The sequence below is a fragment of the Gadus macrocephalus genome, chromosome 3 (genome assembly GCF_031168955.1).
Source record: "Gadus macrocephalus chromosome 3, ASM3116895v1".
NCBI classification, from domain to species: Eukaryota; Metazoa; Chordata; class Actinopteri; order Gadiformes; family Gadidae; genus Gadus; species Gadus macrocephalus.
Window position 1 is genome coordinate 16,148,651 of NC_082384.1, and position 15,242 is coordinate 16,163,892.

The following is a 15,242-nucleotide window of genomic DNA, read 5'->3' on the forward strand; positions in this document are numbered from 1 at the left end:
GCAGTAGTAGCTTTATTACAACGTGCATTCTTTTTCTTTTTTTAAATAGTGGTACCTGGTGCTGAGGTATCCTCGCCCGGCCGGACCGCGAGAGAGAGAGAGAGCGAGAGCGAGAGCGAGAGGAGGAGCGAAAAGCTACGCACGCTGCTGCCCCACGTCCAGCGCTCACCGAGTCCGGTGACTTTCCTGCCTGTCCGGCTGACTTCCCTCCCCCTGATCTCCCTCAAGTCTGCAACACCCTGCTCCAATACCCCCTGACCACAGGAAGTAGACACAATGGACTGAAAATAACACACCACCTCCCCCTGGTAACAACCGCCCACCACAACACCTACACGCCACCTCCCGGTCCCTTTCCGTGTGTGACACACACACACACACACACACACACACACACACACACACACACACACACACACACACACACACACACACACACACACCGAGAAGCGGGTGTACAACCAAAAATATCTCCCCTCCCTCAACAGGCAGTGTCCACTTGTGAAGGATCCCCCCCCCCCCCCCCCCCCCCCCCCCCCCCCCCCCCCCCCCCCCCCCCCCCCCCCCCCCCCCCCCCCCCCACACACACACACACACACCAACCATCCCTCTTGACATTCCCAAAATGCCTTTTTCCGAAACTCCCCCATGGAACCCCACCCTGGACGCACACTGACGACTCGTTAGCACCGGCTCTTGCCAACAACAAGAAGGGAATAGTTGGTGTGTCACCGAGTGGCAGAACTTTTAAAATGTCCGCAAACTTGGCGTAGCTGTCCTTGGCGCCCTGCAGGGCTCGGACACCTTCACACTACAGCCGGCTGGGGGGCCGAGCGTCTGTCAGGATCACCGTGGGCGACGGGTCCCCGCAACGCACCGAGTCCTCGCGAGGAGTGTGTGTGTGTGTGTGTGTGTGTGTGTGTGTGTGTGTGTGTGTGTGTGTGTGTGTGTGTGTGTGTGTGTGTGTGTGTGTGTGTGTGTGTGTGTGTGTGTGTGTGTGTGTGTGTGTGTGTGTGTGTGTGTGTGTGCTGTACGTGACGTGAGTTTGAACTTTCAGAGTTAAGATGACAAAGGAGTGGCCAATGAAAGGCCACTAACCCACTTTGATTAGAAAACATTGATACAGCAAATCTACATATCCCACACACACATACATACTAGATTGAGAGTTGCACTGTGCCTGTATAGAGAAAGGAGGGGAGTGTTTCAGCAACAGAGCAGACAAGAGGGGGGCTGTGGATGCCAGCCAGCCCCGAGGTGTAACATGAGCCAGGCAGCTCCACGGTGGATCAGATCAGAGATGGGCCTTCTCATAGGATTAGCCCCACCGCACATATTGATACAAATGTTGTATCCAACTGTATTTCATGCATTTGATGATGATGCATTTGCTCTATATCTGGGTTAACAAATATGTTTTTTATTTTGTCCCTGGTCCCTTTTTTGTCTTCTTACGAGAGCAAAATTTAACACCCTACAAGAACACCTGCAAAGAAACTTAAAACAAAATCTCAATCAATTGAATCACATGCCTAGATAGATTTTTTTTATCTGTGTGCAAGTTCCAGTTGTGAACACCCGTGCTTCTTTGGTTTGCATGAATCTTAACCCTTTAGTGAGCTGCCCTTACAGACTAATCCAATTAGAGCCCAATGAAAATTATGCCAAATCACATTAGCTGGCCAGTGAGAGGTTGACTTAGACATGATGTAATTAGCCCCTCTATGACATAACAGGGGGAGGGGCTGGGCGTCCAGCAAATGGCTTAAACAAGTTAAGGAAATGGAATCAGAGAAATGGTCAGATCTTTTTTCCTTTCTGGTCTACAGAGACCTAATTGCTGTGCGAGTACTCACATAGAGGGGAGAACGTGTCTGTGGCTCCTTGCGATGGGAAACTATGCTTGAGACATCCTCTCAGGTCCAGTGTTATCAGAACCCACGATAACAATCCGGGTGCGAGATGAACAAATTACACAAACAAAATGAGCCAATTTTGGGCGGAAACAGGAGCCAAATAAAAGAGTTTTTACAAGAGCACGAAATTTGTTCATCGCAGACTTATTTATAGTAAACGTAAAGCTTGGCAGTTCAACACGTCATCCGCATCATATCCGCCTCAGCTTACCTGTGTGTGTGTCCGAGTGTGAGTGTGAGCGCGAGCGTCTGTGTGTGTGTGTGTGTGTGTGTGTGTGTGTGTGTGTGTGTGTGTGTGTGTGTGTGTGTGTGCACGTGCACGCGGTCCTGTCGGGCGGGGTGAGGTTCGCACGGCGTGTCGGGGCCTGTGACCGTGACACACCCCCTCACTGTATGCTGAAACCGCTTCCCTAGAGAACGGCGAAGACACTTTTGACTCTTTTCCCGGTCCCATTCAACGCAGCAGGTATGCCTCCCTGTCGGCTGCGGAGGAGGGGGATCGTGAAGGGCAGGTGCTTTGCGTGGGGAGAGCATACCGCAAATGACTGGAGGGGGCTCGGTGCGTGTGAAAGCCATGGAGCTGAATCACCGCAAAGGAATGGTTCGCAGGGGGTGAATCACCGCAAAGGAATGGTTCGCAGGGGGGGGAAACCCGCATCCACACGCATTTTCTACACTGGCAAAATGTATCAGGATGCCATGCTAAATATTTCCCAGAGTCAACTGTTGCGCAAACGTTGCCAAACTCCCTTTCCCCCCACCCCCCCTTCTTATTAAACGAGAGCTGTTGGCTTGTGTGGGTGAGTGTCTGCAGGCGTGTGGATTTGGTGAGCAACTCTAATACATGAACGAACACACACACACACACACACACACACACACACACACACACACACACACACACACACACACACACACACACACACACACACACACACACACACACACACACACACACACACTTTAGAGACAGCAGCCAGAAAAAGTATCCAACTCCAAAAAAATCCCAACCCTCCCTTATGTCCTCCCTCGCAGAAAACACTCCCACGAACACCTGAATTGATCACTAGTTTTAGCAAAAGGTTGGCCTCACCTTGACCGGCCATGCGCAAGAGCGCACGTGAAGAATGCAGGTAGTGCAGGTCGTCGGGCAGGTAGGTAGGCATCCAATCATTTCAATCTGGCCAAATCGGACAGGCTCATTACATTGCTTTCCTTTCTTAGCATTTCTATTATTTCTGTAATAAGTAATAGTAGTATTAACAAATATGACAAAAAATGCTTTACGAAATAAATTGCAATTCCTAGCTTTAAGAGTAGTAGGTGAATAAACTCCATGAAATGCGATAGATTCCAAATTCAATGTTAATCACTTGTATGCAGCCATTTTCGGAGGGGGAAATAGTGTTGGGACGGCTCAAATTTGTCCCAAACCAATAACCATTTTCATGGCAAATGCAACAGAAGGCAATCTAGGTCTGGCTAGAGCCCGATATTGGGAAAGGGGCACTTAATGTTTCACCTGGTTGAAAGATAAATAGAAAAACACCATAAACTCAAACATCTCAGCTAGGCCTACACATTGATGCCAGGGAATAAAAGTATTTGCAAGAAAGTCCAGTTTTCTCTCCTCCTCCATTGTCCATCTACTTGGTCCTGGGCGGCACTCAGGCTAGTTAGCTTTCGGCGGCCAGAGAAGGACAGAACATCAATCCATAGCCATTAGCCTATTAGGTAGGAACCAGCATCAGACCGAGAATGCATGCACCATTGTTCACAGTGCCACTGCTCCAACCTAATTCCATAACCGGGAGTGTGTGTGGTTGATGGCTGGTTCGAGCAGCCTCACCAGCCAAGCTGATTGCTAAATGCATCACAGGTGTGCAGCCTCACCCATCGCGCAGAGTCTATGCAGCCTGACTCAGGCCAGGTGAGTGTTCTTAAACCAGCCATCACCGACTGTACAGTCCACACAGAGTAGTCCTCATGGATTTGGTGTATGACTGAATTGACCAGTCACAGCAGAGAGCGTAAGCTCCTGATCAATACGTTTTCTCACATTTTTCCTGAATAAAAACAAAAGCTCAGAGGAACAGAGACCTCCCCTTCCGGGTCCAGCGCCTGCCCGACCGCTAGAAAGACATAACAGGCCCCTTCATAACCGATGGGAAAAGTTTCCGGAAACAATTCCCAGGCTCCACAATCTTATTTGCGCCAGCTGATACTGTAGCCTATTTAGAACATACCCTCAGTGGCCGCTGTGTGAGGGGAGAGGACAATGGCCCATCAGTCATGAGCACACAGGTTGCATTGGAGATGAGTCGCAAGCATAGGGACTGCAAACTTCCCCTGAGATCCCCACGGTAGAGTCTCCTTGTTTAGATACAAGGCCACAGAAATCGGGGTGGATTTGGAGGATTATCTCTTCAACCTTTCAAACCTAGGGCAGGGTAGTGGAGTAGTGGCTAGGGGTGTTTGATTCCCAATGGAAAGTGACTGGGTTTGATCCCCCACCAGAGTGTGCCTGCAGGTATCCTTGACTGAGATGTCTCAATCACGAATGCTTATAATGAACTTTAATGACATGCATGTCAATTCACTGCCAGTCGCTTGGGATAAAAGTGCTGCTAAATGACTCAATGGTGAAAGAAACCACATTTCAAACAACTGCCATAAAGTGAGCCGTCTCCGTTTCTTTTCCCTGATGTGATCTGTGCTCCTCTAAACCGCACTCAGATGTGCTCAGCCTTTCTTTCTGAACTCTTGCATGTATGAAGCACCACGCACTTGTCAGAGCTGCATAGTTGGAATTCAACCCATTCCACATCCATGACGGCTGGCTCCCTTCACATGGCACAACAGTTGCGTAGCCGCAAGCTCTCGTCTTTTTTCATCCTTATTGGTCTGTCGTCAAGAGATAGACTGATTGTACAGGCCAGCAACATTCACTCACTGTAGGTTAGGAGAACGAAGGACAAACTGAGTGTGGGAATGTCATGTGGATGGCCCCTGTACTACGTGGATGTGGATGGCCCTGTAATGCCAATGAAGCCAATAAAGTTAATCTTGAGAACTTCGCTCCAAAAGATCAGTGAATCGCTCAATTCAAAATCATCTCAAGCAACAGGAAAACAGCCCCGCATGTTTGACATTCTCCTGCAATTTCTCAGAATGAAGTGAGAGTTCTATAAAAGATAGATCTCCATACAGAACAGGAAACTCACCCTTTGGTTTCAATTTCATACGCGAGGTAGTACCGGTGGTTCCCAGCATCGGCACAACACTGTTATTAGTGGTTAGGTCTGACCAGAACCCAGCGCTGAAGGGTTTACCATCGAAGACAAATTATTCATCGCGCTTCCTTAGAAATGAATCCTGTGTTCATTTCCGAAAACCTTAAGAAAACAATGAAAAAGTAACAATTACTGACCTTAAGTGTGTCTTCGCGTCAAACCCACGAAAAACTGAAACTCCGGTCTGTTATTATGAGCAGAAGTATCTGGAACTGACCCGACGACTTATTTAGTCTGACTGCGCAGAGACCTATCCCACAAGTGTCCTGAGAACCACCGGTGACATGCATGCAGAAGAACAAGGATGAGGAAAAAAAAATAAAAAAGGAGGAGTAAAGACAAAACATGAGCAGGGGTAGAAAGGGAGGGAGAGGAGAGGCCAGTCTCACAACACTGTCCTCCAATGGGGTTGGAACAGAATCATCTCCACAAGACACAGTCCTCATTGTGCGTGTGCGTGTGCGTGAGATAAGACACCGTGCTCTGGCTTCCGGCCAGGCCAAAGATATGAAGCAGTGCTTGAGCAACTCTAATGTAATAACATAATCAGGTATACAATGGACATGGGAAGACTCCGAGACATCCGCCAAGACAGACGTTTATTATTATACCTGGATCACCGTTTAGACCTCGGCTATCTCAATACTGAAAATATAGTGCAAAGAAAATATAGAGGCCTATATCTTCCTTCTTATTACATTTATCACATGGTACATTAAACAAGGTCACTTAAAAAAAAAAGTTATACATATTATTTTAACAATAAATATTGAAGAGTAAGAAGAAAAAGCGAAAATCACTGAAAGAGTAAAAAAATGTGGGCAATAAAAACAACACAGCATTACAACATGCAATATTTACACACAAGTCTGCCCCGGTTCACAGCCGCGTGGTGAATTACACAGGCCATTGGCGGCATTTCACAGCTAGTCTCCAGGCGGGCTTGCCGCGCCTCTCCCTCCCACCCTCCCCCAATCTCCCTCCCCAGACTGGGGGGGGGGGGGGGGGGGGGGGGGGGGGGGGGGCGACAACATATGGCAGCGTGGAGCACGGAGCCAAGAGGGCCAGGAACCACCGTGACACCACAGGGCTATATTGAGGGGCCCGCGGACGCAGCCGCCGGGCTCGTGTTACCGCCGCGCATCGCTGGAGCGCCATGTGCGTGTACGCCATCTGTGTGATGCGACAGGTGAACCGCTGGGGGAGGAGTACTTCGGACCCATCCTACTCCCATCTCCCTCACGACCCCCGAGCGCCTTTCTTTTAGAATTCCTAGATTTCTTCCGAGGGGTTTCAGAGGGATGGGTACCGGGAGACGGAGCATGGAGAGGAAGGACCCCTGCGACGGGGGAGCCGTCTCAGGGGGGATATAGAGGTTACTGGGGGGACGACGGGGGACCTGGGATGTCTTAATGCCAGGTTCAGTTACAAGGCTGTCCGGATACCTTGGAAGTTGGAGAATAAAATAATTCAATACAGCAGCATGTGTAGGGAAATCGTTATTGTTTTAAATGAATCAATCATGCTTATAATATAGATCTGCCTACAGTGGAGAGGTGGTTGGTAAGGTTTTAGGGACAAAGTTTGAGTCCCTTCAACCATTTGAGGAAGACTACAGTGAGCAGAAACAATGTGCCTGTGCTTCCTTACTCTATGTTATGCAAGAAATCACTTGTGAAATATGGGCCAACATTTCCAAAAATCATAAGTAATGGAGAGATTAAGTATAATATCAAAGACTATCATATCAGCGATCAGATTAATTAAAGTATCGTGTAAAGAATGACATTTTAAAGTGTGTAATATTATATCCGCACACTGCACTGATGTGCAAAAAACACATCTTGGCTTCTCCATGAAAGAGACCTTGCTCCTTTGAATCCAGGAGGACACAAGCTGTTGTCTTAGATAAACCCAACCCAGACCGGAGGGAGCTGAATATTAAAGAGAGATGATAATCTGGAGACGATTCAGACAAGGGGGGGGGGAAGGACATAAGAGAAAGAAATGTAAGAAGAATGAGGAGGATAAGGAGGGGGAAGCTGGGACCCCCTCCTACCCCTCCTCCTCCTCCTCTTCTTCGCGTCTCCTCCTCGCCATCTGGTAGCCATCAGCGCCTCACACAGGAAAAGCTGGCTATGCCTAGCCTCTTCCCTCCCTTGCACTGGAGAGACACCAATCAGCCAAGAGCCGCCGAGGGCCCCCGGCCAGGCCCTGTCCATCCTAGCCTAGCCTAGCCCAGCCTAGCCTAGCCCAGCCTAGCCTAGCCTAGCCCAGCCTAGCCTAGCCCAGCCTAGCCTAGCCTAGCCCAGCCTAGCCTAGCCTAGCCCAGCCCAGCCTAGCCTTGGCCTCCGCGGGCCAGCAGCAGAGGCCGGGGACGTCATGCCGCAACACAACAGCAGAGAGGAGCACAGAGCAGCTCCACATTCCTGGGGTGTGTGGCTGCCAAGAAGTGCTGGGAGTGGAATGAGAGAGAGTGGGGCTGAGAGCGCCGCTCCTCTCCGCGGAGGCTGCTTAATGGCTTGTTGCTGAGCGTTCACGTCTCTGTAGATCTCTACATTTGTTGTTTCCCCCCTCCTTGTAATATTTTTGAGTTTTCTCCCACCAAAGTCGTGTGATTTGTTCTCAGAATGCCATTATGGGATGTCTCACGTGGTCCACTTTCAACGAGCTGCAGGTCTAATCCAAGGCTCTGAAACAACACTCCCAAGCAATTGACCGGCCTAGGATGTGTGGTTCCTTTATAGAAGTATTGAGACCGAGTCAGGAATGGCCTGAGGCAGCAGACAGACCAGTGGACTCCACCTGGGACCATCAGTGTGGTCCCAGTGGTGCCTTCGGTCCAAAACACCATCACACAAATAGCCATGCAGGACACAGAACACAGCCGGAAGCAGTTGCATGACTCAGGCTATATTTGCCTTCTTGCTCGCATTCTTTCCCACATGTAATTACCAATGTGAAAGAGACCATTTCAGAGGTCCATGCAAATGAAAAACATGAAAAGAAAGACTAAATAAACAGTTGATGCATGCATTTACTGCTGCCAAGGAACTCCACCATCCATGGACATAGTTTGTTCGACTTATCCCGAAGGCACTGCTTAAATTGGCTGTAATAATTGTGCGCTAAATGTTAGCTGTGATTTGCTTATCACGTGTGGGAGAGGAGTATATAGAAGCACTTTGGTAGTGTTCAGCAACTCAGGATCTGGCACCGAGTAGCCTTGAGCCAAAAGAAACAAGAAAACCAGCATGTGAAGAAGAAAGAAAAAAAAAGGGGGTTAACTTGTTTGTGAATATCAAAAACCCTGTCAGCAAGCAACTGTTATTCACATCACCCAACATTCACCATTTGTGGCAGCACAATGGTAAAATGTATAAACAATCTTTCACTTTGGTAGATGAAAATACCATCTATAGGCGAACAAGAGAAATGGCCTGCAGCTGTAGTCAGGTAAAACAAGTACTGTGTACTTCATATGAAATCACAAAAGGACTTCCATGGATGGTTCCTTACCATGCCTGCTTCACTGATCAAAGTCCCCATCTAAATGTCTCTATCAACTTCTGTGGTCCAGCGACACATACCATTAAACCCTTTGAACCCATCAAACAAATCTGGAGCTCGCTGGCTAGTTCCCCCTCCACCTCAACTTTCTCCCCTAATGGACCAACGCTGTGCACTCAACGGTAGAACCGGGAAGTAAATCCTATTTGGTTTCAATGTGTTGCTTCGCAGAAAACACATTTGAGAGCATTAGATTCTGTCTGCAAGAACGAACAGAATGACTATGAATACAAATGCGTCTTGGCTTAATATCCAGAAATGACAAAAGACAGAATCTGAGACTTATCAAGCCTGGCCAGCTGGGCGCAATTCAACATTCCCCGCAGAGAAATCTGGTTGTATTAGTATTTTGGTTACCATGTCCATTAGCTTCCAATGGAGCTGCAAGGAAACCATTTCTGAAGGAACTTTTGAAGGAAATCAAAATGGCATCAGAAAGATACCAGAAAAACAATGAAGATTTAACAAAAGTTAATCTTCTCTGGGGGGAGCGTGAGACTCAAAGCCTGATCCTATTTAAATGATGCTCGCTGACAAGCTTCAGTTTGCGGGAACAGAGCTTTAACTGAAAATCGGGTGTCAAAAAGGGAGGAACTTGAGCAGCAAATCAGGCCAAGTAATGCAGTTGTCAACACTACAGTCATCAGCCCTGATACGTCCGTCTATGTCATACCTATTGACCGCAGAACTGAATCTGACCATCCACACTCAAACAGAGTCTTCCCCCCCCCCAGGACCAACTCATGGGTACAAAGAAAACAATATCTAAAAATGACTGAATATACAGAGCAGATAACAAGTCAACAAGTCAAAAGAAATGGCACCATCGTAAGATCAACCTTTCCCCAGATCCAGTATGATAATGTTATTGTGCAATGTGGTGCATCCAAGAAAACAGAGACAACACAGGGAGGACACCCACTAGACCAACATTGGGGAACAAAAGAGAAGCAGGAATGAAAGCACAGCCGGGACAGCAGGGGAGCGGTGAGGAGACCAACACTGGATATGTGGGGATGAGCACAGCAGTGAACATTTGATGCTGATGGACTATGAGGAATATTGAAGCATTAACACTCTCCTTGTCACTGTAGGTTTGATAATATTTAAATATGAATGCTTAGTAAAAGGCAACAACACTGAGTTGATATAGTCGTCACTTAAACTTTGTTAGTAACCTAAACTGAAACCAGACAATAAAGCAACTGCTCCTGTGTATGTATGTATGTATGTATGTATGTATGTATGTATGTATGTATGTATGTATGTATGTATGTATGTATGTATGTATGTATGTATGTATGTATGTGTGTATGTATGTGTGTATGTGTGTGTGTGTGTGTGTGTGTGTGTTACACAATTCAAAACAGGGACCAAAGGAGAAGGACCCATATGAATATTTCATGTGTGCTTTTCGTTGTTTGTAATGGAGACTTAATAATTAATGGCTCCAATCCATTTGAAATCCACGGTACCTCACACGACAAGGAGAAGCAGTCTGCTCCCAAACAGCCCCCCCCCAGCCTCAACAGATACACAAACACACACACACCCCGCCATGCCACATCAGGACAACTTCACTTGCGTTCTTTGTTAGCCTATGAAGGCTAATGCTACACAAACAGGCCTCTGTTGCGTTCTGCTCTGCTGCTTGTTGTTTGTGTTCTAAAGGAGATCGGGAGGGGCTTTACCGAGCGAGGGAGAGGGAGAGAGAGAGAGAAAGTGAGCGTTTGTTCTCTGTGTTCTACTTGTTAAGCAGATTTAAACCAATCCCCTGATTAATCAAGGAGCCGTACCTTTTAGTTATAGCCTGATGATCCCAACTCTCTGCTGATGTCTTCATATTTCTCCAGACAAAATCACATGTGCCCTTTTACACAAGCTAACTGATTGTTCTGGTAAAACACGAGTGAGATTGCAGGATTGATTAGATGCTGGATGTCTTTTGTGTCCATTTAAAGGAATGAGGCTGGTCAAGTGTGAACTAGTGAATAAACCAAACAGTGAGGCTTTCTTAAGGTCTAATCAGTAGAATAAGAACCATTGCTGGATCTGACGAGAGAGACACACGCACACACACACACACACACAACAGAACAACTCATCATGCTGGTTATATTCTTATGAGGACCAGTGTGACAATAAACATCATCGCTTTTTAAGATTTGGTAAACATTTTCACTTCTACCATGCCTAAATACCACCAAGATTAACATAAAGAATGCCCTAATGCTCCAAAACAAAATCCTGGCATCATATCATGTGCCAATTTATTATTATGTACTTGGCGTATAATTAGCGTTAATGCTTAGCCAAAGTCAAAGACTTAGAAAACCTCCTTGAAATTCCTAAGGAGGGGGCTGTAACAAGTGCACTTCCCCCCCAAAAGACAAAACATGCAGGAGAGCTGAATGAGGAAGAGGGGGACTTCACGAAAAATGCAATATCAATGAAATAGAAACCAGCAGAGGTTGAAAACACTCCCTGAGAAACCCAGATGAGGCAAATGTGGTTATATGAGAGAAAAAAGCCCCCATTATATTGTGCACCAGGTTGACAATGTTTTGCTTATTACAGACGGAACGGGACGCTTCCCACTTCTTTCAAAATACAACATAGATCCAGTTGACACAACAGAAAATAAAGAGAAACACAAAACAAAAAAGTGCGTATTTAATCCCTGCCCGCATACAAGATAGCCGAGTTAACAGTCCTACTCTAACCATTGTTTAAGTTAGTCTCCCTTTTTTTAACGTCATAATGTATTTGAAGAGAGAGACCGACGCATTCCAGTGAATAGAAAACCCATGATTTTGCATTTTTGCACAGCCCTGTGTTGGGGCGGTTTGGGGGGGGAGCCACTAAACAGTGTTAACCTTTGAGCTCCACCAATCAGGACTCGGGCCTCGGGGCCAGAGTGTACCCTGAGTGGTTAACCCAGAGAGGAAGTAGTCATCTGGCGAGTGTGTCGGCTGCCCCTGGCTGAGATTGGAGAGCCAATATTAGGATATGGCTGCGGACATTATGAGGGAGGGTTATGGTTTTATCGTTTGAGCTTTAGACGAGGATGTCCGGGGAAACCACCTGGACCTGCCTTTGAACAGCTGGATCCCATCATGGAGCCAACAACATGGAACCCTTGGATAAATGTATAACCGTTGACTCGTATCGATAACTAAAAACATGGCAAGAAAATGGAAAGTATGCCCGTTATGAATGCAACCATGAATCACGGTCAAATATATATTTTTTCCCCATTTACTTCCCCCCCCCCCCCCCCTCCCCCAATTTAATTTTAAAATATAATATACGGGCAATATATATTTTTCCCATTTACAACTTCCAAATGTCGATTCTAAGAAACAAATATTGTCATTAGTGTATATCTACTACTATACATTAATGTACACATGGTGACCTTTGAATCAACATTACATATAATAGCGTCCATAAATCTCTCGCCAATAGAGCTGTGCAGTTAAACGCATCATGGTATAAACAATAATTTAAAATGGAGTGAGTGGCTATGCGAGAGATTGACATGCATCATCTTTTGTGTGGACTAATCGTCTGGTAATAACATTGCGTCACTGACAGGACCTATTCCTAGTGACGATGGCGTTTTGTGGCACTGGTACTAGATACATAGTGCTACCGTGTCAAGGGTCTGCTGATGGCTCCCAAATGGTTCCACCTGCTACATCCACTTGCTGAGCACTTCACCATATACTTCCATCCAATCAATACCAATCATGACCTTGCTTGACCTACTGTGTGTCCCCATGACGCAGACACCAGCATCCCTCAACACAGCAAACAGGCCAGAGCCAAGGTCGTCGTTACCGGTCGTGATCACGTGATGCCACGCTGCCTAGCCCATTAAACCGTAGCCCACCTCAACTAGTCAGACCCAGATCATCAATTTAAGAAGACAAAATGCTTATGATGAAAGTAAACCCAACCAGAAGAGCGGGGAATGGGATAAAGATTCTGACAGACAGGCAGATAGACAGATAGTATAAGCTGGCCAAAGAGTAAGCATGGGCAGGGTCTTCAAAAACATGGTGTGCTGCACAGCAGAAGGATGAAGAGATGCTGGTAGTGTTTTTGGTGAGTAACCAGTCCAACATATATGAAGCTCATTCACTTCTAATTGCCAGGGAGAGCATCACCAAGGGGAGCGACCGGATATCTGGTGAAACCACTTATGTGCCAATTTAATATCAACCAGCTTTCCTTGTTCAATTTCCCAGATATGAACATGGATTTGAAAGTATGATTCATCTCCTTCAGAAACCATTGTGTTTGATATCAAGCAGAAAGGTTTGGGTCACATTATGAATTGGCAAGAAAGAGCCAGCCTCATCAGAAATGTTTCAACAAAAATAATTTGCAAATAACTCAACATATGCAAATTATTTACAGTACACCCTGTGCATTCTGCCTGCTCCTCTGAACCTATGTGGGGTTAGTGCACCCAACCTAAACACTTCCATGCAAGTGTTGTAGGCAAGTTGAACAACAATACAAAACTATCCTAATACGCCTTGTGACAACTATAGGTTATCGTGGACAGGGGGTCCATGCAAGCGGACGACATACATGTTGCAACGGTCGGCTACCAAAGGTTAAACCTGCAAGCTTGTCATGGTTATGCATCTGTTCACAAACTAAAAACTTCACTTACATCCACTTCCAAAAAGGAAAACCTGAGATGGAAACAGTGACATGCATAATTATAGTGTGGGCCAGTGTAGAATGACACGCCATAATTGTTATTTTGTAAAACAACACACGGCAGTTGACACTATTAACATATGGTTGCATGACCTATATAACTAGCCCTTTATCGGAGGCTTTCATCCGACGCAAACGCACAGGTGCATCACGGTATGTATCGATTAGGGGTGGGACAATCACTCAATGAGGATCAATAGATTCAGTCGAAAGATAACTATTCTGTTTTAATTGATGCACCAGTATGAATGTACCCTACCGGTAAGACATCCAAACCCTTCAAATCATGAACCAACTGCAAATGTCTGTCAAATTAGCCAATATTGGGGAACATCAAAGTTCATTGAATCAGGTCAAAGAAACCGTTATTGCAACCTATTACAAAGAAGCTTGTAATTTACCCAACAGCTTAATTCAGTCGTCATTTACCAGTTAAATTTTCCTCTGAAACATTTCAAGCATGGTATTCTTTAGCAGGAAGCATCTACCATGATAATCAATAGAACATATCCAGCTCTATTTGGTTTCTCAAGCCAGTGAGCAGACCAGACCTTAAAAAAACAACCATGGCAACTATATCATTCATATCTCATCTATTCCACCCTTTTACTGGTCCTCATGAGAGTGTTGTAACTTAAGATGGACCAATGTTTTCCACACTTGCATTAAGCCTTAGCATTTGTGGATCTATGTCCCATACATGGCCAACGTGAGGAGCTCCCCTTTGATCTATACTGGCTGGGAACTCATTATCGTACGTCAAAGAGCAGGGTCGGTGTGGGAATAGGTGTGGAACAACCGTGAGAGATCTTATCAGTGTTTTATAGGATGAACTGTAACTGTGATAGAAGATAGGTGCCCACAGCTTTCTCTGAAAGTATTGCGACATCATTGTGGTCTCATATTGCCATCCAAATGGCAAATCACAATTTCTGATATTTTACATGACTAACTCATCCAATTTGTACATCTTGCAGACAATATAATATATAATAAAATGCCAACCATCACTGCGACAATGTTAACCCAAAAAAAATGAAAATGATGCACACTGAGGCTTGTTGCTTGAGCAATAGCCTGTAGTACTAACTCTCGGTTATAGCAACAGAAAGATAACCGTCATGCTGATACTAACAACTTAGTTATATTAGGGAAATCATTATGTGGCTCATTCTTGTTATGAGGTCCATTTAAAAATACATTGTTTATGTGACGAATAGGCTGTGGACAGTATTTACACTATGTTGTTATATCGGTTTTGTTGTTGTTGTTGTTGTATAAAAAATAATACCAATTTAAAACAAAAATAGACTCCACATATTTTAATAATTTGTTACTCCAGCGTTCTTAAAAGACGGAAAGATAGGAAATGAGAGGACCATGTCCAACTCATACAATCTCATGTTTAGTGAGAAATTAAACGTGTGTTCTGTCAGTAACGACGAAGCCCGCTGATCGCACGTCGCTGCACTCGTGCGACTCACTCATCCATATCGCCCACTGAGAGTGTGTGAATCTTTGTGACACGCTTCACTATCTTTTTTAAAATAAATACAACTGCACTTACGTAACGTCTCAACTTTTTTTCGGGAGGTGACTTTCTTAACCAGCCGGAGCACACCACATCTCCCCCGCTCATGTTGGTCTCCTTCTTCCTTTCCGTAAACAGTGAAAGAAGTTTGTAATCGGGAGGCGAGACCTGAAAAACATGGATTGAGCCATTTAA

General features: G+C 45.8%; 1 protein-coding gene across 10 annotated transcripts in view; it reads right to left on the bottom strand.

Moving 5' to 3' along the window:
- The window catches only part of gab1 (GRB2-associated binding protein 1), a 43,038-nt gene that overhangs the window by 27,275 nt on the left and 521 nt on the right, over positions 1–15,242 (bottom strand). For 9 of the 10 annotated variants that reach the window (XM_060046291.1, XM_060046287.1, XM_060046290.1 and 6 more), the window contains exon 2: positions 15,084–15,215. In XM_060046291.1, coding sequence (XP_059902274.1) covers positions 15,084–15,155 — 72 coding nt within the window. In that variant the 5' untranslated portion in view covers positions 15,156–15,215. Of the gene's footprint in view, positions 1–5,346; positions 6,182–15,083; positions 15,216–15,242 lie in introns of those variants that run through there. The other variant, XM_060046295.1, reaches the window with a different exon arrangement.